Source organism: Pongo pygmaeus, chromosome 3 (assembly GCF_028885625.2).
Source record: "Pongo pygmaeus isolate AG05252 chromosome 3, NHGRI_mPonPyg2-v2.0_pri, whole genome shotgun sequence".
NCBI classification, from domain to species: domain Eukaryota; kingdom Metazoa; phylum Chordata; class Mammalia; order Primates; family Hominidae; genus Pongo; species Pongo pygmaeus.
Window position 1 is genome coordinate 140,719,329 of NC_072376.2, and position 25,740 is coordinate 140,745,068.

The 25,740-nt window shown below is 39.2% G+C and overlaps 1 protein-coding gene across 12 annotated transcripts in view; it reads left to right on the forward strand.

Annotated features, from left to right (window-relative positions):
- Window positions 1-25,740, forward strand: part of LARP1B (La ribonucleoprotein 1B) — a 157,665-nt gene that overhangs the window by 23,503 nt on the left and 108,422 nt on the right. For 6 of the 12 annotated variants that reach the window (XR_010126134.1, XM_054485092.2, XM_054485090.2 and 3 more), the window contains 4 exons: window positions 5,693-5,836; window positions 6,039-6,204; window positions 12,876-13,020; window positions 22,099-22,273. Coding sequence is in view for 11 of the 12 variants with exons in the window: in XM_054485092.2 (XP_054341067.1) it covers window positions 5,693-5,836; window positions 6,039-6,204; window positions 12,876-13,020; window positions 22,099-22,273 (630 nt within the window). In the remaining variant the exon portion in view is untranslated. Of the gene's footprint in view, window positions 1-5,692; window positions 5,837-6,038; window positions 6,205-7,490; window positions 7,729-12,875; window positions 13,021-22,098; window positions 22,274-22,847; window positions 23,879-25,740 lie in introns of those variants that run through there. The other 6 variants (XM_063664119.1, XM_054485097.2, XM_063664118.1 and 3 more) reach the window with 3 other exon arrangements.

Here is a 25,740-nt window from a genome sequence, read left to right on the forward strand (position 1 = left end):
CTTTTCAAACAAGCCTTAGCTTTCTTTTTTTTTTTTTTAATTTAAGTGATGGGGTCTCATTCTGTTGCCCAGGCTGGAGTGCAGTGGGACAGTCATAGCTCACTGCAGTCTTGAACTCTTGGGCTCAAGCAATCCTCCCACCTCAGCTTCCCAAGTAGCTATGATGACAGGTGCATGCCACCATGCCTGGCTAATTTAAAAAAAAGTTTTATTTAGAGACAGTCTTGCTACGTTGCCTGGGCTGGTCTTGAACTCCTAGCCTCAAGCGATTCTCCTGCCTCGGCCTCCCGAAGTGTTGGGATTACAAGCGTGAGCCACCGCACTTAGCTTCTCCCTCTTTATTGCCAAATAATATTCTGTTGAAGGCATATAGCCCTTTGTCTTTTCATCTGTTGATGGATAAGTGGCTCGTTTATAGTTTTTAGTCTTCATGAATAACGCTGATGAATAGTTGTTCACAAGGCTTTGTGTGGAATGTATGTATTTCTCAAGTGCCTGTGAGTGAATTGATTGGTCATATAGTAGCTGTATATTTAACATTATAAGAAACTGCCACTTGTAGCATTTTACATTTTCATCAGCAACTGTTTTTCTTTTTGCTGTGTTAAGTCCCATGTCTAGTGAAATTCCTGTATTTTGGATTTGGCTGATTGCTTTGTCATGGTATTCTTTTTTTTTTTTTTTTTTTTTTTTGAGACGGAGTCTCGCTCTGTCACCCAGGCTGGAGTGCAGTGGCGCGATCTCGGCTCACTGCAAGTTCCGTCTCCCGGGTTCACGCCATTCACCCACCGTAGCCACCCGAGTAGCTGGGACTACAGGCATCTGCCAGCACGCCCGGCTAATTTTTTTGTAGTTTTTAGTAGAGAGGGAGTTTCACCATATTAGCCAGGATGGTCTTGATCTCCTGACCTCATGATCCGCCCTCTTTGGCCTCCCAAAGTGCTAGGATTACAGGCATGAGCCACCTCGCCCAGCCGCTTTGTCATGGTATTCTTTGGCATTTGCATGTTCCTTTTCTTGAGACAGGATCTCACTCTGTCTCCCAGGCTAAGTGCAATGGCATGATCTCGGCTCACTGCAACCTTCACTTCCTAGGCTCAAGCGATTCTCCCGTCTTAGCCGCCTCAGTAGCTGGGACTACAGGCATGCACAACCGTACCTGGCTAATTTTGTATTTTTTTGTAGAGATGGGGTTTCCCCATGTTGCCCAGGCTGGTCTGAAACTCTTGGGCCCAAGCGATCTTCCAGCATCAGCCTCCCAAAGTGCTGGGACTAGAGGTGTGAGAGCCACTGTACCTGGCCTGCCTGTTCCTTTTGTCTTTTCTCTTTATAACTGGCAATAAGAAAGAGCTAGGTTGATTAGGTTCAGGGTTATTTTTTTGCTTGGAATACTGCTGTGTGTGTTTCACTTTCAGTTGTGTTAATATTGAGTTAGCCCAGGTGTTAGGTTGATCAGTCCATTATAAAGTATTCCATTAGTCTTTTTTTTTTTTTTTTTTTTTTTTGAGACGCCTCACTCTGTCGCCCAGGCTGGAGTGCAGTGGCGCGATCTTGGCTCACTGCCTTCCAAAGTGCTGGGATTACAGGTATGAGCCACTGCACTCCGGCCCATTAGTCTTTACTGAATGGTTTTACTTTCATTAAAATCATTGGCCAGATACTTTTTTTTGAGACAGAGTCTCGCACTATTGCCCAGGCTGGATTCTCCTGCCTCAGCCTCCCAAGTAGCTGGGATTACAGGCATGGGCCACCATGTCTGGCTAATTTTTGTAGTTTTAGTAGAGGCAGAGTTTCACCTTGTTGGGCCAGGCTGGTCACGAACTCCTGACCTCAAGTGATCTGCCTCCCTCGGCCTCCCAAAGTGCTAGGATTACAGGTGTGATCCACCGCATCCGGCCCAGATACATTTTTCCACAGGGTTTGCTCAGATTTTCAGAAAGCAGAGGAAAGGATATGTGGAAACAATAGGATGAGCATTTGTTTTTATAGTTTTCTGCTGAAATCTGATAAGGCATGTCCTGTGAATGGATAAGAAGGCCTAAGGAAATTTTACAGACTTAATATTAGCATTCAAAAATTTTAAATATACCTATGTAGAGGTAAATATATTTTGATTAAAAAAATTTCCAATATATTATGAAAAACTTTAAACATACAAAAAATTAAAAGAATTGTTCAGTGAATACCTGTCTAGCCACCATCTAGATTAATAATTTCTCTGTATTTAATTCATTCGTCTGCTGAATCCCTTGAAAGTAACTTGGAGATGTTGACGCTTTATCACTAATGTCCTAAGAAAATGCATCATCTAAGAAAATCACACTAGTTTCCTAGTACCATCTAAAATCTAGTCAATAGTTAATTTTTCTCAGTTGTCCACAAAATATGACTTTTAAATTATAAAACTTTAGCTAAATGCAGTGGTGCAAGCCTGTAGTCCCAGCTACTTGGGAGGCTGAGGCAGGAGGATTGCTTGAGCCTGGGAATTCGGGGCTGTAGTGCCCAATGATCATACATGTGTGGGGGAGAGCATAGATATATATGTATGTATGTATAAAACTTGTCTATAGAAAAATGGACCTTTTTTCCTATTGTTTTTCAAAATGTCATTTTAAGTTTTTATTCTAAAAGTAATTGATTCTCATAATTTCATTAATTTTTTTCTTATTAAATATTGAATATATAAGAAAATAGACAAAGTTATACCGAACAACAATATAATGAGCTGAGTATGGTGGCACTCACCTGTAGTCCTAGCTACTTGGTAGGCTGAGGTAAGGAGGATTGCTTGAGAGCCCAGGAGTTCGAGGCTGCAGTGAGCTATGATCATGCCACTGCAGCCTGGGTGACAGAGTGAGACCCCATCTCTAAAATCAATAATGATGATGATGATGATGATGATGATGAAGAACAGTGGAAACTCACCCTGTTTAAGAAATGTATGTTACTATTACTTTTAAACTTCGCTTTGTGCACTCTGCAGTTTCATCCCATTGTCTCGGAAAAAATGAGCTTAAGTGCATTGGTTTCTTGCATGTTTTGAAATCGCCATGCAATGTGACTTTATCAACATTCTTTGGCAGGAATTTTTGTTTTTTTAAATTCAGCCTACTTTTCTTTAGATTAATGCATGTTGGTTGTATTACTGTAAGTCTTCTTTTCCTGCTGAAAGGCTGTTTCACTATTTGATAAAATCTGTACTAACGGTGGGTATTTGGATTGTTTCCAGTTTTTTTTTTTGATATTAAAGTACTACCACGAACATTTTAATGCATGTTTTCCAGCACACAAGTACAAGAGGCTCTCTAGGGTAATTTTTTCAGACTGCAGACTACAGTCTGTGAGTGGGTTATGAAATCAGTATATTGGTTCATGATCAGGTTTTTAAAAACCTAGAGTGCTTCACATAGTAAATTTTTAAATGTTATGTGTTTAAATTATAAAATTTTTTGTAAGCGTACTTGTGTGTGAAATAAATAAGGCTTACTTACAGATTAAGGCAGAAATGTTTGAAAAAGTGGCTGGGTGCAGTGGTGCACACCTGTAATCCCAACACTTTGGGAGCGGGAGGTGGCTGGATCGCTTGAGCTCAGAAGTTTGAGACCAGCCTGGGCAACATAGTGAGAACTCATCTCTATTAAAAAAAAAAGAAAATGTTTGAAAAAGACTGTTTTAGGTCTAAGCATTGAGGATGGAACTATGGGATCTAGGGTAATGTTCTCAGTGAGGGTGATTTTTTTTTTCCCCAAAGAGTCATTTGGCATTGTCTGGAGATATTTGTTACTGGTTGTCACAACTGAGGGATTGAGTGGGTGCTACTGGCAGCTAGTGGGTGGTGGTCATGGATGATGCCAAACATCCTGTAGTCCACAGAACAGGCCACCACACCAGAGTCTAAAGTGCTGAGGTTGTAAAACCTTGTCTCTAGGATTTGCATATCTTCACATTAATTAGATTATTCCAAGTTGATTTTCAAAGTAGATATACCTATTTTCAGCCTCATTAGCAATACATGAATGTTCTGTTTTTTGAGACAGAGTCTCACTCTGTTAGCCAGGCTGGAGTGCAGTGGTGAGATCTCAGCTCACTGCAACCTCTGCCTCCCAGGTTCAGGTGATTCTCCTGCCCCAGCCTCCCGAGTAGCTGGGATTACAGGTGCCCACCACTATGTCTGGCTAATTTTTGTATTTTTAGTAGAGACGGGGTTTTGCCATGTCAGCCAGGCTGGTCTCGAACTCCTGACCTCAAGTGATCCACCCACCTCAGCCTCCCAAAGTGCTGGGATTACAGGTGTGAGCCACCGCACCTGGCTAATGTTCTACCTTTTTAAACTTTGTCAACATTTCATATTAGAGACATTAAAATATTTGTTGTACTGGGGTAAAGAGCCTTTCATTGTCTGAATTTGCATTTCTTACAGTCAATAAGGCTGAGCACTGTTTTCGTTTTTCTTTTTTTTTATGCTGAGACAGAGTCTCGTTCTGTTGCCCAGGCTGGAGTGCAGTGGCAGGGTCTTGGCTCACTGCAACCTCCGCCTCCCAGGTCCAAACAATTTTTCTGCCTCAGCCTACCAAGTAGCTGGGATTATAGGCACTCCACCACCAAGCCCGGCTAATTTTTTGTATTTTTGGTAGAGACAGGGTTTCGCCATGTTTCCCAGGCTGGTCTTGAACTCCTGAGTTCAAGCAATTTGCCTGTCTCAGCCTACCAAAGTGCTGGTATTACAAGTGTGAGCCACCACACCACGCCTCTTTTTATGATTTCTTTTTTTTTTTTTTTTTTTTGAGAGGGAATCTCGCTCTGTAGCCCAGGCTGGAGTGCAGTGTGCAATATTGGCTCAATGCAACCTCTGCCTCCTGGGTTCAAGTGATTCTCCTCCCTCAGCCTCCTGAGTAGCTGGGATTACAGGTGTGTGCTATGGCACCCGGATAATTTTTGTATTTTTAGTAGAGGCGGTATTTCAGTATGTCAGCCAGGCTGGTCTCCAGCTCCTGACCTCAGTTGATCCGCCTGCCTTGGCCTCCCAAAGTGCTGGGATTACCGGCCTGAGCCACCACGCCCGGCCTTGTATGATTATTGACCCATTGGTAGGCACCGTTTTCTGTATTTGTTGTCCAGTTGCATTTTTTTACCCTGCTTGTATTTTAGACACTTTTCCCATTGAGTGGTTGTGTCTGTGTGTGTTGCATGAGAGAGAGTGGTATGAGTTCTTACATGTACTCTAGATAGAATTTCTATATTTCCCTTCAGATATCTTTTTCAATTTGTTTTGTGTTTTAATTTCATTTTTACTTTATAAGGAATGTCATTTACTTAAATAGAACCATCCTTAAATATTTCGTGAGAAATGTTTTTTAGCAGTTTTATGTAGTACAAACTTAGTAGTCTTGGAACTTCTTGAATCTTTGACAGCACAATCTTAATAAAACTATCTCTTTACCTTTCTAGTATGTTATTTTACTTGTTAGAATGTATTCTTCATGTGTCAGTACCTTTTAGGCTCTGTTTTATGCTAGAGATATTTTTGAGAAATTCTTATTGGATCTCTTCAGTTTGTATCCATCTGAAAAATGCCTGGCTACTGTTAATTAGTTACAAAGTGGAAGAAGGTGGCGACTATGTTTTCATAAAGACAATCATGTTATTTTACTTGGCAAATCGAAGTATATAAAAATATTTTTATTTTTAAAAGGTTGGAAGCGAGATAGAGAAAAAAGAGACGATCAAGATGACGTTTCCAGTGTGAGAAGTGAGGGTGGTAATATCCGAGGTTCCTTTAGAGGTCGAGGAAGAGGCCGAGGACGGGGAAGAGGACGAGGCAGAGGAAATCCTCGATGTATGACATAATTTTTGTTTTGTTAAATTAGATAAACTTTGAAAAAAACAGAGCAACTATCCTCTATTAGGTTTTAACTAATTTTCTTTGTCTGATAATAGATGGTTTTATGTTTGTTAACCTTTGAAGTTCTTCACTTTATCCGTAGTAACTATTTTTTTCTAATATGTGATTACCTTTCTTTTTCTTTATTCACATCAAGTGAACTTTGATTATTCATATGGTTATCAAGAACATGGTGAAAGGACTGATCAACCATTTCAAACAGAACTTAATACCAGTATGATGTATTACTATGATGATGGTACAGGTGTACAGGTGTATCCTGTGGAAGAAGCATTGCTTAAAGAGTATATTAAGCGTCAAATGTAAGTGGATGTTTGATGTAAGCAGATGGGATAGCAAAATCTGTTGCAATATCAAACTTTAATGTCATTGATAATGAATATGTTATAATTTTTTTTTTTTTTTTTGAGACAGAGTCTCACTCTGTTGCCCAGGCTGGAGTGTAGTGGTACGATCTTGGCTCACTGCAACCTCTGCCTCCTGGGTTCAAGTGATTGTTCTGCCTCAGCCTCCTGGGTAGTTGGGATTACAGGCACATGCCACCACACCTGGCTAATTTTTGTAGTTTTGGTGGAGAACGGGTTTCGCCATGTTGAACAGGCTGGTATCGAACTCCTTGCCTCAGCTGATCTGCCCACCTTGGCCTCTCAAAGTGCTGGGATTATAGGCGTGAGCCACCGTGCCTGGCCTGTTTATAACATTTTTAAAGCTACTTATTTGTAAAGGTTGGAAAATGTTAAAAATTATTTTGATTACATATTTTTAGGGAATGTGATTAAAATAGGTATTTTAAAAATTTTATATTTGGTTTATGTTGTTTATATAAGTCTCCTGGCTTCTGTATTATTTAGATATTTTTCTCCTTAAAGGAGATTAAGTAAAATGTTATTGCAAAATATGAATAAATATGAGACTGTAAAGCTTCTCTATATATACTTGAAATTGAACAAGTAAAATTTGGCTTATTATTTGCCAATAGGTGTTTATATTAGAATTTGCAAATGAACATAAATAAAAAATGGTGGTATCTTTTGATTTCCTCTTAGCAATTGACTTCTGAATTCTTAAGTTTTTTTTTTATCTTCTAAGTTTTTCTTTGTGACACAATTAAATGGGGACTACCTTATATTTTAGTTCAGATTTCTTACTCTAGTTCTCATAGTAGTTGCTTTCTGGGTACTGAATGTGAAGTCAGGAGAATATTAGTTCTATTTTCTGAAAGAAAAAACAAACCCTATGCATATTAGTATTGTATAGGATATTTTGCGTATTTATATAGTATGTTTTTATAGAGGCAAGAGAAAAATGTTGCCAAGCAGTTGGTTTAACCAATTTGTTAAAACTTGAAATTTTTCTCTCCTTACAAGGTGAAGGAAAAGGGCTATTTTTGAAAGGGCATAAGCATTTTAAAATCATCTATTTTTCCAAAATAAAATAGACTCTACTCTGTTACTAGAAAATTTCTTTATCATCATCAGTCAGGCACCTTCCTGGGTTGCCTTCATGGTGGATCCAATTTGCTTACAGTGTGGAGCAACTTGTTTATATTGTTCTTGCTTCTTTTGTTACAGTTGATGCAAACACTGAAGAAAAGGGCCTTTTTATGGGCAGAAAGTGCTTGACATGTGGCTGTCAACTTCATACCATTATTACTGTCTTTTTTGTAACTTTTGCTGCCAAGTCCCTTCTGAGACCTGACAGTGGACATGCAACTCCATGTCAGGATAATCGGCCTCCAGTGTGCTCATACAAGTGAGGGAGGAGCAGAGCTACTTCAGTGTTGACAAAATTTCTGATCATGCAGTGTAGAATCCAGAGCCTCTAAGGTAGGACTTGATGATGTCCCTAGGACACTGAGCAAAATGTCAGACATGGCATTGGTCATGCCTCTTTTTTTGTTGTTGTTCTAGCAGTAGGGATTTTGGCAAATGTTAGTAGAGCACTAGCTTTAGTGTGGCTTGTTATTTTTATACCATTCTTTGATTAGTGGAGATGTGGCTTTTGATTAAGGAGTCCTGCTTCTTACTTTGTATTATTTGGTTTCTAATATATAGATAGGCAGATTGATTGAGATTTTGATTTTCCTTTTAAGAAGTCACTGAAAGTTTTCCTGGTCAGGTGCGGTGGCTCACGCCTGTAATCCCAGCACTTTGGGAGGCCGAGGCGGGCAGATCACGAGGTCAGGAGATCGAGACCATCTTGGCTAACACAGTGAAACCCCGACTCTACTAAAAATACAAAAAATTAGCCGGGTGTGGTGGCGGGCGCCTGTAGTCCCAGCTACTCTGGAGGCTGAGGCAGGAGAATGGTGTGAACCCTGGAGGCAGAGCGTGCAGTGAGCTGAGATAGTGCCACTGCAGTCCGGCCTGGGCAAAAGAGCCAGACTCCGTCTCAAAAAAAAAAAAAAAAAAGAAAAGAAAAGAAAAAAAAAAAGTTTTCCTGACACCCGTGGAAAAATGATGCAAAATGTATTGTAAAGTATGAGGCCTAAACGTATTCAAAATGGTTGAGGGTTTTGTTTTTTTTTTAAACTTTTTTTTTTTTTTTTTTTTTGAGATGGAGTTTCGCTCTTGTTGTGCAGGCTGGAGTGCAATGGCACGATCTCGGCTCACCGCAACGTCTGTCTCTCGGGTTCAAGCAATTCTCCTGCCTCAGCCTCCTGAGTGGCTGTGATTACAGGCATATGCCACCATGCCTGGCTAATTTTTGTATTTTTAGTAGAGACGGGGTTTCATCTTGTTGGTCAGGCTGGTCTCAAACTCCTGTCCTCAGGTGATCCACCCACATCGGCTTCCCAGAGTGCTGGGATTACAGGTGTGAACCACCGTGCCTGACCTTTTTTTTTTAAAACATTTAAAAAATTTTTATTGCACTCTACTTGTTTTTAACTTTTTAAAAAAATTTTTTGAGATGCTAATTTTTGTATTTTTATTAGAGACAAGGTTTCACCATGTTGGTCAGGCTGGTCTCGAACTCCTGACCTCGTGATCCGCCCTCCTCGGCCTCCCAAAGTGCTGGGATTACAGGCGTGAGCCACCACGCCCGGCCTACTTGTTTTTAACATTTTAAGTGAAAATTTGTATTAATTGTTTGTGATGTCAGCATTAAAATGTAAAGATCTTGATTATTTCTAGCTGTGATAATCTCTCTTGGCACTCAGATGACAGCACTCTTACAGATTTGCAGATCTTTAGAGATTTTTTCCTTTTTTCTTTTTCTTTTTTTTTTTTTGAGACATTGTCTCACTCTGTCGCCCAGGATGGAGTACAGTGGCGCAATCTCGGCTCACCTCAACCTCTGCCTCCCGGGTTCGGGTTCAAGCAATTCTCCTGCCTTAGCCTCTCGAATAGCTGGGATTAGAGGTGCGTGACACTGCGCCCAGCTAATTTTTGTATTTTTAGTAGAGATGGGGTTTTGCCATGTTGCCCCGTCTGGTCTCGAATGCCTGAGCTCAAAGTGCCTGGCCAGGACAGTTTATTATTGATTTAGGGAAGTTCACATCTCACAGCTAAGAACAGTTGTAACTTGTGACTAAATCAAATGTCTTAATGTCTGAAATTTTAGAATTTTTTTTTTTCTTTTGAGATGGAGTTTTGCTGTTGTCACCCAGGCTGGAGTGCAGTGGTGCAATCTCGGCTCACTGCAACCTCCGCCTCCCGAGTCCAAGCGATTCTCCTGCCTCAGCCTCCCCAGTAGCTGGGATTACAGGCATGCAACACCATGCCTGACTAATTTTGTGTTTTCAGTAAAGTCGGGGTTTCACCATGTTGGTCAGGCTGGTCTCGGATTCCTGACCTCAGGTGATCTGCCCGCCATGGCCTCTCAACGTGTGGAAATGACAGACGTGAGCCACCGCGCCCTGCATGAAATTTTAGAATTTTAACACATGTATTATGTATCTACCGCATGCCAGACACTATGAATAAGGCTTTTGAGGTATAACAACCATCAGAATCTTCATTTCTTTAAGACTTAGATTTTTTCCTTCAGTGTTTAAAAAGAGTAAATGAGGCCAGGGCATGGTGGCTCACTCCTGTAATCCCAGCACTTTGAGAGGCCGGTGGATCATCTGAGGTCAGGAGTTTGAGACCAGGCTGGCCAACATAGTGAAACCCCGTCTCTACTAAGAATACAAAAATTAGCCGGGCATGGTGGCACACACCTGTAGTCCCAGCTACTCAGGAGGGTGAGGCAGGAGAATCGCTTGAACCTGTGAGGCGGAGGTTGCAGTGAGCTGAGATCATGCCATCCCACTCCAGCCTGTGCAATAAGAGTGAAACTCCATCTCAAAAAAAAAAAAAAAAAAAAAAAAAGAGTAAATGATTTACTAGTGTTACTGAGATATCAGTAGTATTTCAGTAGTCTTTGAGAGAGCTTTGCACTCTGACAATTGGGTAAATATCAAACTATTAAAGGAAAATTAGGATATTTACATTCTTAAAATAAGCTGATTTATTTTCTTCCCCTTCAGTAAAAGGTAGCTGAAAACCAGTTTCCAGTTATAGGTGCCTTTTTTTCAAAGATAGAATTTGGCCCATATACTTGAAGGGCATCTTTAGTCACTGAGTTTTATACCCCAAAATGTGAGCTGGTTTGTTTTCTCATAACCTGTATTCCATGTTTGAAAACTTTATCTGTGATTTGGAAATAGTGTGGGATTATTAAACTGTAGGCCCCATCATCATTGATGTTATGTATTTCTTTTATATCATTCTTCTCTATATTTTCCCCATTTGTCTTCTTCTCTGTCTTTAAAATCCTCATACTCTCATTTATATATATGGAGGCTATAATTTTTTTTTTGAGATGGAGTCTCGCTCTGTTGCCCAGGCTGGAGTGCAGTGGCGCAATCTCAGCTCACTGCAAGCTCCGCCTCCCGGGTTCACGCCATTCTCCTGCCTCAGCCTCCCACCTAGCTGGCACTACAGGCGCCCGCCACCTCGCCCGGCTAATTTTTTGTATTTTTAGTAGAGACGGGGTTTCACTGTGTTAGCCAGGATGGTCTCGATCTTCTGACCTCGTGATCCGCCTGCCTCGGCCTCCCAAAGTGCTGGGATTACAGGTGTGAGCCACCGCACCCAGCCTATGAAGGCTATTAGTTAAACATGTATTTCTCTCTCTCTCTTTAACCTTTCCTGTGGTGTGGATAAACATGTATTTCTCAAAGGCTATTATTAAATGTATTGTGAATATTATCTTTATATCTTGGGATTTGTAGTTACTGATCATACTGACAGTTCATCCATTTACACTTCTCTCGCAAAGGTTAAGTGGGTTTGTGTTTTTCAAGAGAAGATAAAACATTTAATCATCTTCTATATTTTTGCCTCCATGTGCCTCATGGTGTCAAGGATATTCCTTCTTTAGCTATATTCTGTTCACCCTTAATGTCTTTCTTTTTTTTTTTTCTGTTTGAGATGGAGTCTCGCTCCATCACCCAGGCTGGAGTGCAGTGGTGTAATCTTGGCTCACTGCAAGCTCCGCCTCCCAGGTTCACGCCATTCTCCTGCCTCAGCCTCCCGAGTAGCTGGGACTACAGGCGCCCGCCACCACGCCCGGCTAATTTTTTGTAGTTTTAGTAGAGACGGAGTTTCACCATGTTGGCCAGGATGGTCTCGATCTCCTGACCTCGTGATCTGCCCGCCTTGGCCTCCCAAAGTGTTGGGATTACAGGCGTGAGCCACCACGCCCGGCTGATGTCTCTTATTATTGTTTTTAGACAGTCTTGCTCTTTCACCCAGGCTGGAGTATAGTGGCACGGTCCCTGTTTACTACAACCTCTGCCTCCCGGGTGCAATCGATTCTCCTGCCTCAGCCTCCCAAGTAGCTGGGATTACAGGCACCCGCCACCATGCCCAGCTAGTTTTTGTGTTTTAGTAGAGATGGGGTTTCCCCATATTGGTTAGGCTGGTCTTAAACTGCTGACCTCAAGCGATCCACCCACCTCGGCCTCCGAAGGTGCTGGGATTACAGGCGTGAGCCACCTCACCGGGCCACCCTTAACGTCTTATAGTCTATCAAAGAAAGAAGCATGGAGAATTTGAATCATTCAAAATATATATGTGCACATATGCCTGTGTGTTCACTAAGTTTTTTTTTTTTTTATTTGAGATGGAGTTTTGCGCTTGTTGCCCAGGCTGGAGTGCAATGACGCAATCTTGGCTCACTGCAATGTTTGCTGCCCGGGTTCAAGGGATTCTCCTGCCTCAGCCTCCCGAGTAGCTGGGATTATAGGCATGCGCTACCACACCCGGATAATTTTGTGTTTTTAGTAGAGACAGGTTTTCTCCATGTTGGTCAGACTGGTCTTGAACTGCCGACCTCAGGTGATCCACCCGTCTCAGCCTCCCCAAGTGCTGGGATTACAGGCGTCAGCCACCGCGCCTGGCCATGTTCACTGAGTTTTTAACTAAGAATTGTGCTGGTTACTAGGCTTCAGAAGTATTAAACATGTCAATACTTTGTCAATTTAGAAAACAAAATGAACTACTTTTCTGTGTGCGAATTTGACAAGGGATACTTCCAGTATACCACTCTTCTCAGCGACTGGGAAAAAGGTGGAAGGCGTTATGCTAACATGGGATTAGCTTTGTTATCTAATGCTTAAATGAAACAAGTAGAAGTGGCTTTGTAAAGATTTTCATGTAATTAACTCATTAAAATCAATTATTGAACTATTTTAAGGTAAAATGAGCAGCTTAATTCTTTATATTTAGTGAAGCTGATCTAAATAGAAGTTATTAATTTTTTGGAAAATAATCAGTATTTTAAGTATAAGAGAAATTATTAATTCAGTAGGGTTTTTTGCTATCTTATATGTTTACCCTATCTATGTTGTATTAGAGCTATACATATTGTTAACCAAATTACAATATTTTCATGTTAATGATTGGTTTTCACAGTTAATGTGGGAGCAGTAGAAATATTTATTTCCTACTAAATAAATGGATGAAATTCTGATTTCTCTTTTCAGTGAATACTACTTCAGTGTAGAAAATTTGGAACGAGACTTCTTTCTTCGGGGAAAGATGGATGAACAAGGTTTCTTGCCTATTTCCCTGATTGCTGGTTTTCAGCGTGTTCAGGCTCTCACTACAAACCTTAATCTCATCTTAGAGGTAATTGCTCATTTGAAGAACAATTTGTACTTTCCGCTCAAATTTCCTTTGTACCTAAAACTTCTCTAAAAAACAAAGTATTAAAAACAATCTGTAGTTGCTTGAGGCTCAGACAGCATTCCATGATGTTTTTCTATTTTGTAAAACCTTCATAAATGTCTAACCTTGGAAACCCCTGAAAGTATTGCTAATAATGTTACTATGTATTTTCTCCTTCCCCTCCCCCTCAGTTAGTCAACCTATTTTAAACCTGATCCTTCAAACTTTAACCCTTTTGAACATCCCTGGTCCTTAAAACTTCTTCAGGGCTGGGCGCGGCGGCTCACACCTGGGTGGTAGAGTGCAACGGCGCAATCAAACAAAAATTTCTTCAGGTTACTGTAAAAAAGCATGTGTTCCTGTATATATATATACACGCATATACGTATATATACACACACATATATATACGTAGATATACACACATATATGTATATACACACATATATGTATATATATACACACATATATGTATATACATATGTGTATATCTACGTATATATATGTGTGTATATATCTACGTATATATGTGTGTGTATATATACGTATATATATGTATTTTTTAAGACAGTGTCTCTCTCTGTTGCCCAGGCTGGAGTGCAGTGGCACGATCTCGGCTCACCACAACCTCCGGCCTCCCGGGTTCAAGCAATTCTCCTGCCTCAGCCTCCTGAGTAGCTGGGACTACAAGCACACACCATCATGCCCGGCTAATTTTTGTATTTTTAGTAGAGACTTGGCTTCACTGTCTTGGCCAGGCTGGTCTCGAACTCCCGACCTCGCGATCCGCCCACCTCTGCCTCCCAAAATGCTGGGATTACAGGTGTGAGCCAGCACTCCCAGCCATTCCCACTTATTGAAAGGCTAATTTAAAATAGTCCTTCTGGCTGGGCATGGTGGCTCATGCCTGTAATCCCAGCACTTTGGGGGGAAAAAAATCTGTCATCTGGCCTGTTTCTAGAAATGCTTTCAACATCCTTTTTTTCTAGCCAATTTGTTTCCCTACACACAGCCCTTGGTAACCACAATCACTAGTCTGTTTTTTTTTGTTTTTTTTTTTTGAGACAGAGTCTCATTCTGTTGCCCAGTATGGAGTGCAGTGGCACAATCTTGGCTCGATGCAACTTCTGCCTCCCAGGTTCAAGGATTTTCCTGCCTCAGCCTCCCAAGTAGCTGGGATAACTGGAGTGCACCACCATACCCAGCTAATTTTTGTATTTTTAGTAGAGACAGGGTTTCCCAATGTTGGCCAGGCTGGTCTTGAATTTCTGACCTCAGGTGATCCACCCCCACTTGGCTTCCCAAAGTGTTGGGGTTATAGGTATGAGCCACCACACCTGGCCACTAGTCTGCTTTTTATCCCTGTAGTTTTGCATTTTCCAGACTATCATAAAATTTTAAAAGTTGTAGCCTTTTGTTTCTGATTTTTCACTTAGTATTGTGCTTTTGAGATTCACCTATGTTGCATGTAGCAGTAGTTGTTTCATATTGCTGACTAGTATTCCATGGTATGGATATACCACAGTTTATCCATTCATTTGTTGGTGGACATTCAGATTGTTTATGGTTTTGGAGAGTATGAGTAAAGCATGAAGATTTTTATAGGCATATATATATATACACACACGTATATTCATATATTTCTGTTGGATAAATATCTAGTATTGTGATTGCTGGAAAGTATAGTAAGTATATGCTTATCTTTATAAGGAAATGCCAACCTGTTGTCCAAAGTGGCTTTACCATTTTGCATTCCCATGATGTTGTATGGGACTTATTCCTCAGCCTTATCATTGCTGATATTGTCAGTTTTTTGAATAATAGATATGTAGTGGTTTCTCATTGTGGATTTTTTGTTTTTTTGGGACAAAGCTTCAGTTTTGCTCTTGTTGCCGAGGCTGGAGTGGAGTGCAATGCCATGATCTTGGCTCACTGCAACCTCCGCCTCCCAGATTCAAGCAATTCTCCTGCCTCAGCCTCCCAAGTATCTGGGATTACAGGCGCCTGCCACCACGCTCAGCTAATTATTTTATATTTTTAATAGAGACGAGATTTCACCATGTTGGCCAGGCTGGTCTCGAACTCCTGACTTTCAGGTGATCCATCCGCCTTGGCCTCCCAAATTGCTGGAAATACAGGCGTGAGCTACCGCGCGCCTGGCCTCATTGTGTTTTGTTTGTTTGTTTGTTTTTGGAGACAGAGTCTCTCTCTGTCACCCATGCTGGAGTGCTGTGGTGCGATCTTGGCTCACTGCAACCTCCGCCTCCTGGGTTCAAGTGATTCTCCTGCCTCAGCCTCCCAAGCAGCTGGTACTACAGGCGCATGCCACCACGCCTATCTAACTTTTGTGTTTTTAGTAGGGATGGGGGTTTCACCATGTTGGCCAGGATGGTCTTGATCTCTTGACCTTGTGATCTGCCCTCCTCAGCCTCCCAAAGTGCTGGAATTACAGGCGTGAGCCACTATGCCTGGACTCATTGTGGTTTTAATTTGCATTTCACTAGTGATTAAAGTTATTAGCAGTTTTTCATGTGCTTTTTTTGTCTGCATACCTTATTAGTGGAAATGTCTGTTCAGATTTTTTGTTCGTTATTATTGAAATGTTTTTTAAAAGATAATTGTATGAGTTCTTCATTCTGGATACCAGTCCATTATGTATTTTGCAAATATTTTTTCCTAGTTTTCGTCTTTTCATTTTCTTTTTTTTTTGAGACAGAGTCTTGCTCTGTCACCCAGATCGGAGAGTGTAATGGCGTGATCTCGGCTCACTGCAACCTGCGTTTCCTGGGTTCAGGCGAGTCTCCTGCCTGAGCCTTCCGAGTAGCTGGGATTACAGGCACCTGCCACCATGCCCGGCTAATTTTTGTATTTTTTAGTAGAGACAGGGTTTCACCATGTTGGTCAGGCTGGTCTCGAACTTCTACCTCAGGTGATCCACCTGCGTTGGCCTCCCAAAGTGCTGGGATTACAGGAATGAGCCACCACGCCTGGCTTCATTTCTTAACAGGCTTCTTTGAATAGCAAGTTGTTGAACACATATGTGCTTCGTGTTTTAAAAATCAACTACAGAGCTGGGCGCGGTGGTTCATGCCTGTAATCCCAGCACTTTGGGAGGCCAAGGCGGGTGGATCACTTGAGGTCAGGAGTTTGACACCAGCTTGGAATCAACATGGTCAAACTCTGTCTCTACTAAAATACAAAAATTAGCTGGACATGGTGACATGCCTGTAATCCCAGCTATTTGGGAGGCTGAGACAGGAGAATTGATTTTACTATAGTAAAATCCATGTTTTGAAAACAATGTAAAATAATGATTTGTTGGTGTATAATTAATGGTTCTTGGTTTCATGAAAATACTGTAAGCAATGTCATTATTGCATTTGTTTATAGATAAGTATATAAGTTTTCTATATATTGTAATTAACGGAGAAAATTAGTTTTTTTTTTTTTTTTTGCAAAATTTGCTCTAGAGCAAATATTATGATTCATAGTAAAATGAGTTTGTTTATTTATTTACTTATTTATTTATTTTCATTTTTTAGTAGAGATAGAGCTCCACCATGTTGGCCAGGCTGGTCTCGAACTCCTGGCCTCAAGTGATCTTCCTGCCTCAGCTTCCCAAAGTGCTGGGAATACAGGCATGAGCTACCGCCCCCGGCATTAGAATGAGTTTATTAACTGCTGCCATTGTGCTATAGCAAAGTGCTGTAGCCAACTCAGCTGCCGTTTTTTATGAAATGGTTGCCATTTTTTCCTTGTCTACTTCTGTACGAATGTCATTGTAATTTTATTATTGTATGCCTTTTTGGTCTGTTTGTAGTCCCATTAAATCCTCAAGCACAATTTTAAGATCATTGACATTTTGTTTTTACAAGCTACAGCAGTAAGGAAGGATTTTTAAAAGGAAGCTTTGAGCTACTGTTATGGTTAGCACTGATACAGTAGCTAATGATACACTACAAAATAATACCACTATTGAAAAGCAGAAACACATAAGCATAGCAATTTAGAAGAACATAAGTCTGCATTCACTTAACATTCATTATGCACCTACCATTTGTAATAGTAGGAAAGGTGTTCTTTTTCTGTTGAGAAAGTAAGGCTTCATTAGGCATTGCAGTGTTAACATATCAAGATCATGGACCTGTGAATATGTCCTTTGTAGCTCTGTGACTATGGTCAGTGTCTGGAGACAGTAATATATATTTCCTAGGGTTGTCATGAGGATGAATTGTGTTAATGAAAGTATCTGGCAAATGTAGTAAGCTCTAAATAAGTAAACATTTGCTATTATTGTTAGTCTTAAACGATGTCTTTCTATTGATAACTCCTTTATCTTCATGCATTTCATTTTTGCCAGCTTCTTCTCATATGTATTTGAATATGCTCAAGTTTTTCCTTTCTTGAAAAACTCTCAGGAGAAGCAAAATACTTTAGCTGATACCCGTGTCTGCCCTGGTTGAGTATGCAAACGCAAACCAAACTTGTTGAATCTGATTCTTCTCCACTCATTTATTTTTTAGCTTACGGCATTCTTGATGTCTTCCCCATAATTGAAAGCTTTTTGTGTCTTCCATTTGTTAGAGCAAATTGATCCTGGTTCTATAGCTTACCAGTTGTATAACTAAGCAATTAACGTAATATCTTCATGCTTCAATTTTCTTGTTAAAATATAGCAAATAATACTTAAGCTATAATAGAGTATGAGGATTTAGAGGAATAATTAATATAATATCAGCCTCAGAACTGTGCCTGCTACTTTCATCTCAAACTTTGTTTTCTAAATTGTCTGAACTTGTGGTTCCTCAAAACTTGTGCTCTTTTCTTTTTATCTCCAAGTCTTCGCACATTCAAGTCTCTCTTACTACCAGGCAGTAAGAATGCAACATCTATGTATTCCGGCATTGGTAGTTATTCATAGTAGTAGGTCTGTATCATTAAGAAAAGAACCAAAATTAATAGCTAAGTCAGTTAAAACCTCAGATAGTGGAAAATACTGATGTACCCAGTAACTCATTGTTTAGGAGTTCAGGATTACCAAGGCTTGGTTTTTAATAAAAATATGTGTAACTCTGTTTCTTCTAGGTCTTTACCTTAATTTTGTGCATGGTGTAATTTTTATATGATCCTTTTATGGCCTGAGTGATGAATGTTTCACTTTCTGTGTTCTTCATTTCCCTTTTAAATTTATTATTTCTAAATAGGAAATAAATTACACAAAATTCAAAACTGAAAAGGTTATATGGTTATCTTCCAGTGATTGTCCAAGGAAGAAAAAGGTATATGGTAAAAAAATTTTTTTTCCCATTTTTCACCAACAATGAATGAATTGCCTGCCTTGGTAGTGGTCAGTGTTACTTCTTTCTTGTGTCTTCCTCCTGAGATAGTTTGTTTATGTAAGAGAATACTATGATACCTTACTACATACAATGTTTGTTATGCCCCTTCCTCTTTTTTTTTTTTTTTTTTTTTTTAAGACAGAGCCTCTCTCACCCAGGTTGGAGTGCAGTGGCATGATCTTGGCTCACTACCACCTCTGCCTCCCAGGTTCGAGCGATTCTTCCGCCTCAGCCTCCTGAGTAGCTGGGATTACAAGCGCCTGCCACCACGCCTGGCTAATTTTTGTATTTTGGTAGAGACGGGTTTTTGCCATGTTGGCCAGGCTGGTCTGGAACTCCTCACCTCAGGTGATCCGTCCGCCTTAGCCTCCCAAAGTGCTGGGATTACAGGTGTGAGCCACCATGCCCAGCCTCCTCTTTTTTTTATTTTTTATAAAAAGCATGTATTGGAAGAGGCTTTAGTAGCTGTACATAAAGAACTTTGAGCTTTTCATCCCACAAGTTTTTCTTTAAATATTTTCTTTTAAATTGAGGCATAATTTATACATTATTATTATTTTATTTATTTATTTATTTTGAGATGGAGTCTCATGATCCACCTGCCTCAGCCTCCCAAAGTGCTGGGATTACAGGTGTGAGCCACCACGCCTGGCCTTTATACATTATATATTGTAACTCATAAGATTAGAGATGATTTTTTTTCCTACGTATACGGTCAGGTAACTGCCATCCAGATTAAGATACAGAACATTTTCAAGACCCAAGCAAGCTGCTTTCTGTACCCTCCTAGTCAATACCACTGCTCTCCCTTTTAAGAGGCCTCTCTCCTGTTCTTGAACTTCACATAAATGGTGTTATGACTTTTATATCTGATTTATTTCTGAAGTTATTTCTGTGAGATTTATTCATATTGGTGTATAGCAATTGTTTACTTTGTTTTTTGGTAGTTTTTCCATTGTATGAATATAACAGTTAATCAATCTTTCTTTTCTTTCTTTCTTCCTTTTTTTTTTTTTTTTTTTTTGGGACCGATCTCACTCTGTGGCCCAGGCTGGAGTTGTACTGACCTGATCTCAGCTCACCGCAACTTCCACCTCCCAGTTTCAAGTGATTCTCCTGCCTCAGCCTCCCGAGTGGTTGGGATTACAGGCACCCACCACCAAGCCTGGCTAAGTTTTTGTATTTTTAGTAGAGACAGGGTTTCACCATGTTGGCCAGGCTGGTCTCAAACTCCTGATCTCAGGTGATCCACCCGCCTCGGCCTCCCAAAGTGCTGGGATTACAGGCTTGAGCCACCATGCCTGGCAACAGTTAATTTTTCTATGCTCCTATTGATAGACATATTTGGGTTATTTCCACTTTGGGTCTTTGATGCTACTGTGAACATTGTCATAGATATTTCTGGGTGAACATAAGCATTTATTTTCCTGGGAAATTGGTGGGTAACAGGGCATAAATGTGTGATTACCTTTTGTAGATACTGCTAAACATTTTTTTAAAGTATTGAACCAATCAAAACCACCACTATTGGGAGTTTGACTTGCTTCACATTCTAACCAACACTACTGGCAGTCTTTTTCCACAACTTTACTTTGGAAAATTTAAACATATGGGAAAGTCAAGGAGTTTTGTTTTTGTTTTTTTTTACATTCATGGATAGATAACATATGGTAAAATACAGCGATCTTAGATGTTCACTGTGAGTTTTGAAAATTAAACATAAGCATTACCCCAAGCAAGATGTAGAATACTTTCATTATTCTAAAAACTTCCTTCATGGCTCTTTCTAGTCAAACAGCCTCTCCAACAACTTTTCTGATTTTCATATGATAGATTAGATTAGTCTGTTCTGGCATTTGTGTAAATTGATTTCTTCTGTCTCTGAGTTCTTTTCATTGGTAGTTTTTGACATTCATCCATGTTGTTGCATGGTCTGGATGCTGGGCATACTGTTTGCTACTGGGGCGTCATTGCTTCTAGGTCTTTCAGTGGACAAAATGAGGAAAATATATGTTGGGAAAAATATACTGACTTTACTCATTTAAAGCTTTCACTGTAGGATTCTTTCCTATCTTTTTCCATTTTATATTTCAGACTCCCTTCTCAAAGGAGTTTCATTTAAAATAAGTCCTAATTGTAATTTAAAGGAATGCCCAATTATGGCCAGGCACGGTGGCTCACACCTGTAATCCCAGCACTTTGGGAGGCCGAGGCGGGTGGATCATGAGGTCAGGAGTTCAAGACCAGCCTGGCCAACTTGGTGAAACCCCATCTCTACTAAAAGTACAAAAAAATTAGCCGGGTGTGGCAGCGGGCGCCTTTAATCCCAGCTACTCCCAAGGTTGAGGCAGAGAATTGCTTGAACTTGGGAGGCGGAGGTTGCAGTGAGCCAAGTTCACATCACTGCACTGTAGCCTGGGTGACAGAGCGAGACTCCGTCTCAAAAAATAATAATAATAATACTAATAATAAATGCCCAGTTATGGAAAATATAACTTGAGAGTTAAGTACCATACTGATATTAAGAGCAAGAGTAGGTTCTTTTTTCAAAATCTGTTCATTTCTGAATGGATAATGTTCTTTTTTTTTTTTTTTTATTTGAGATGGAATTTTGCTCTGTCTTCAGGCTGGAGTCCAGTGGCGCCATCTTGGCTCACTGCAACCTCCAACTCCCTGGTTCAAGTGATTCTCCTGCCTCTGCCTCCCAAGTAGCTGAGATTACAGGCACATGCCACCATGCCCAGCTAATTTCTGTATTTTTAGTAAGAGATGAGGTTTCACCATATTGGCCAAGATGGTCTCAATCTCCTGACCTTGTGATCCACCCGCCCCGGCCTCCCAAAGTGTTGGGATTACAGGCATGAGCACCTGGCCCGGTTAATGTTGTTAATTATATACAGCATGTTCTCCAGCTAAAGTGTAGTGGGCTTTAATTTTTATAAGTTAATGTACATATAACTTTATATTGTTTTTATATTATACATTTTGTATTTATCCTAATTTCTAAAAGGTGAGTACTCCTGTATTTCAGTGAGAAGTTAAATCAATAAGGCTTTAGTTTGTATCCTGAAGAAATTTTGGCCTAGTTTTGTTTTATCCTTATAGTATATATTGGGGAGGCATCTTTTCCTAATGGCTAAGACTTTTAGTTGCAGATAGATAGTGGTTTGAGTCCTGGTGTTGTCTCATACTAGATCTATGATCTTTGATAAAGTTTATTTCTTTGAGCCTCAGTTTCCTCATCTATATGTAGGGGTGATACCTTCTTTATGAGGTATTGTGAGGAATCATGAGTACATGTAGTACTTATTATTCAATAAATTGTGGTGATTATTACAATAATAAAATGCCTAAATTTTATTTGGTAATATTTTAATGGAGGACAAGGAAATATGAGAGAGAGAAGAAAATAGTAAAAGTCAATTTGCTTCTAGCTGATTCAGTATTCCTTAAATGACTGTTCTAGTTGTGAAAAATAGATCATCTGAAGTTAAATAAGTGGGAGATCAGGATATTTGTTACTTTACAGGTGCAAATGATTTTAAAACTTGTGTTCTATGTGGTTAACTTATGGATTTTTTAGAATCATTAACTGCAAATTAGTTTGCTAATTTCAGATTTTCAGATTTTTAGGTTCTTAGAAGTATGGCACAGGCAGTGAAATAGCTCATAATTTTAATAGCTCAATTTCTGTTAATAGGCACTGAAGGATAGCACAGAAGTAGAAATTGTGGATGAGAAAATGAGAAAAAAGATAGAACCAGAAAAATGGCCAATTCCAGGCCCTCCTCCACGCAGTGTGCCACCAACAGACTTCTCTCAACTGATTGATTGTCCAGAGTTTGTACCAGGCCAAGCCTTTTGCTCACATACAGGTAACATTTTTTCTTCTAGAGCAAACGATTTAACAGTGGGTTATTTGGTCCAATTTACTTACTTATTTATTTATTTTTAGTTTATTTAGATTTGATAGGAAAATTAAAGCTAACTGAAAGACTTTTGATGTCCCATTTTGTATTCATATTGCCTCACTCACAGAGGTATAAATTAAATAAGGATTTAAGAATTATGAGGAAAGCTGTCTTATGTTTCTTGTTCTTAAATTATATGTGTACTTTGTCATGTATGGAGTTTCTAACTATCTTTTATTTTTACTAAATAACTATAGATATGTATCGTTTTCCCCTGTAAAATTGGAATAGTATGATTGGATTATTCCAAAAAGGTCTTATACTCAAGAGTGGGGTAGTCTTCCTTTAATTTTGTTACCAATATGCTTTAATCTTGTCTTGGAAAGATAAGATGACCTACATTCTAAATCAGAATTGGGGTTCTGTTTAATTTGGTTGTGTTTAGAATTTCCAAAAGATTTAATGTTAATAATTTTTTCCTGGATCATTTTTAAGACATTCCCTCTTGGGAAAAAATGTGTGCTTAAACTTTTTTCAGTCAGGGTGATGATCTTCTGAAGCTCTTGGATGTCATTTGATCGGAATATGCAGTGGAATAGGTGACTCACTGAAATGCCATTATAAATACTGGAACAAATCCTGCTGCAAAAATGAAAGTGATCAGACTGTCTTCTGTTCAAGAATGTCTATTCCCACCTCTTGGTGGAGGAAGTTGGGCCAGCACTGCAGTGGAGATAACCACCTTTGCGATAATGAGAGACAGACCAGAGGACTGCTACTCTTTTTATAGGAGCTGCCTTTTTCTGTGTAATTGGCCTGGGCTGCATGAGTTGCTTATATTCATGGTGGGAAAGTTAATTATTGTTATTCTGGAAATACCGCAAGATTATGTTTTCTGTTTCCAGGGTTATGTACTTGTGTCCAGATGAATAAAGCAGAAAAAGAGGGGATTGAGTAGCATTTCCCAGATTCTTAAGTACTTCGCTATTTGATTTGCCTTTCAGTGTAGTGTACATTGTAAAACTCAGATATTGTCATGATGTTTCACTTGGACATAAGACGTATTAATGTGGACACTTAAGGGGTAAGGAATTTAAGAACTGGATGAGGTTATTTCTTCCTTTACTCTTCAAAATATATTTTTGATACATCAGTATGAGAGAACGTCCCATCAACAAAGCATTGACGATGGACAGTCTCACAGTATTTTTATCTTATATTTCTTTGTCAGCCTTCTGCTTCTAATCCCAGTAAGCAACTTGGACAGGCATTTTAAAAGCTGAAGAAAAGTGACATTATTTTAGCTAGTGGTTTTTAATTTATTTTTTGTTAAGATATAGTGGGTGATTATATAAGTTAGATTTATTTATGGTATCAACTTGGGTCCAAGATGATAGTTTTAGCTAGCTTGTGAACATTGGGTTCACAAGGCATTGGGTAAGTTAGATAAAATAGCATATACTTTCTCTGCAGGGTAGGCAAGATAGGTCAGTCAAATTGGTAATGCCTGTCCATTAACCATTTATGCATGCTAATAAAATTATAAGAATAAAATCATAATGTCTTGTACATTTTTGTGTTTTTTAATATACACTCAGATGCATGCACATACATATTGCCTGAAACAAGCCAGTATATATTAAAATGTCATAAATTTTAGGTTATTTAGATTATATATCAGAAACTAGATGGTTAATGAAGAAATATAGGAAGATGGAGGGTTCTTAGAATTATGCTGATTCACATTAGGTCATAGGAATAAATGTGTAAATCACCTCTTTCCATGAATTCCCAAATTTCTGACCTTAATAATTTCCTAGTGATAAGAAATCCTAGTTTCTTTAAGTCAGTGGAGAGTAGTATGTCACCAAAAATTTGAAGTGGAAATAGGGATAAGAAGCATAGACTGTGCTTATATGTATCTATGAGTAGAGAAAAGTAGTGAAACTATATATCATTTTAATCTCAAATTTGAAGACCTTAAAATTTTAACAACATAACTCTTTATGATTTCTGAGGGATTTGTATGGTAAAATATTCTAACATAATTGGTCTTCTTCATCAAAGAGATTAAAATTTCTATTTTTTTTCCTATCTGGAGGTTGAATTTTCTAATAGGGGTTGAACTGAGCAGATATCTACCTTTATGCACCAGAAAACATTGATTATGGGAATGGTAAGATTACTTCTGAAACATAGGTTTTGCAGTTTTATGGATATTGTTAGTATTTTACTATTAACTCTTAAAGGATTTCATTCATCAGAATTGAAAGGTCAGTTACCTGACAATGTTGGGTTTCTTTCTTTTTTTAAATTTTAGTAATCTTCACAAGGGCACTGTAATGTAGGTTTTTCTTTCTTTTTTTTTTTTTTTCCCTTGACTCTTAGCACCACTCAATGAGAATTTTAAAAATTGCCACACATAAAATATGTAATCCTTTTTTCAGGAAACCTTTTTAATTACCCAGAACTGTGATCCTCCCAAGGTAGAAAAAAAAAATCACACCAGAGATGAAATGTATATGGTGATTTATCTTTGGAGAGTTTAGTTGATAATTTTCTTTTTTTGTTGTTGTTGAGACGGAGTCTCGCTCCGTCGCTCAGGCTGGAGTACAGTGGTGCAGTCTCAGCTCACCGCAACCTCTGCCTCCTAGATTCAAGCGATTCTCTTGCCTCAGCCTTCCGAGTAGCTGAGATTACAGGTGTGCGCTACCAGGCTTGGCTAATTTTTGTATTTTTAGTAGAGATGGGGTTTCACCATGTTGGTCAGGCTTGTCTCAAACTCCTAACCTTGTGATCAGCCCACCTCAGCCTCCTAAAATGGTGGGATTACAGGCATGAGCCACTGTGCCCGGCCACTGATAATTTTCGGTTAATAAAAGCAGCAAAGACAAATTTTCTGTGTTCTTACAAATTAAAACAAGTATTAAATATATGTATCTAAATTTTTTTTTGTTTCTAAGTAAGTTTAATATCAGGTAATCTAAGTCATCTAAGTAAGTTTAATATCAGGTAATCTAAGTCATTTAAACTCATTTTGTCTTGGAAGATTAGGGGTTTACTATTACCCTTAATCCGTTCAGATGTATAGTTTGAAATCTTTTCATTATTAAAAAAAAAAGATGCAGCAGACCACACAGAGCATATATATAAATTAATTATGAGGTTAACACCTTTACGAGTCTTATTCTAAGAATTGTATGTTTTCTTGTCTTACCCAAATTCTTTAGTGTTTTAATGTCATTTCATTTCTAAGCATATGTGTTGGCGAATATATTGAAATGCTTTACTTCCCAGTAGAAGCATAATTCAAGCTTAAATAACATTTAGAGATAATTTTATAAGAAACATCTGAGTGTGGGGGTGTACACCTGTAGTCCCAGCTACTTGGGAGGCAAAGTTTGGAGGATGCTTGAGCCCAGGAGTTCCGA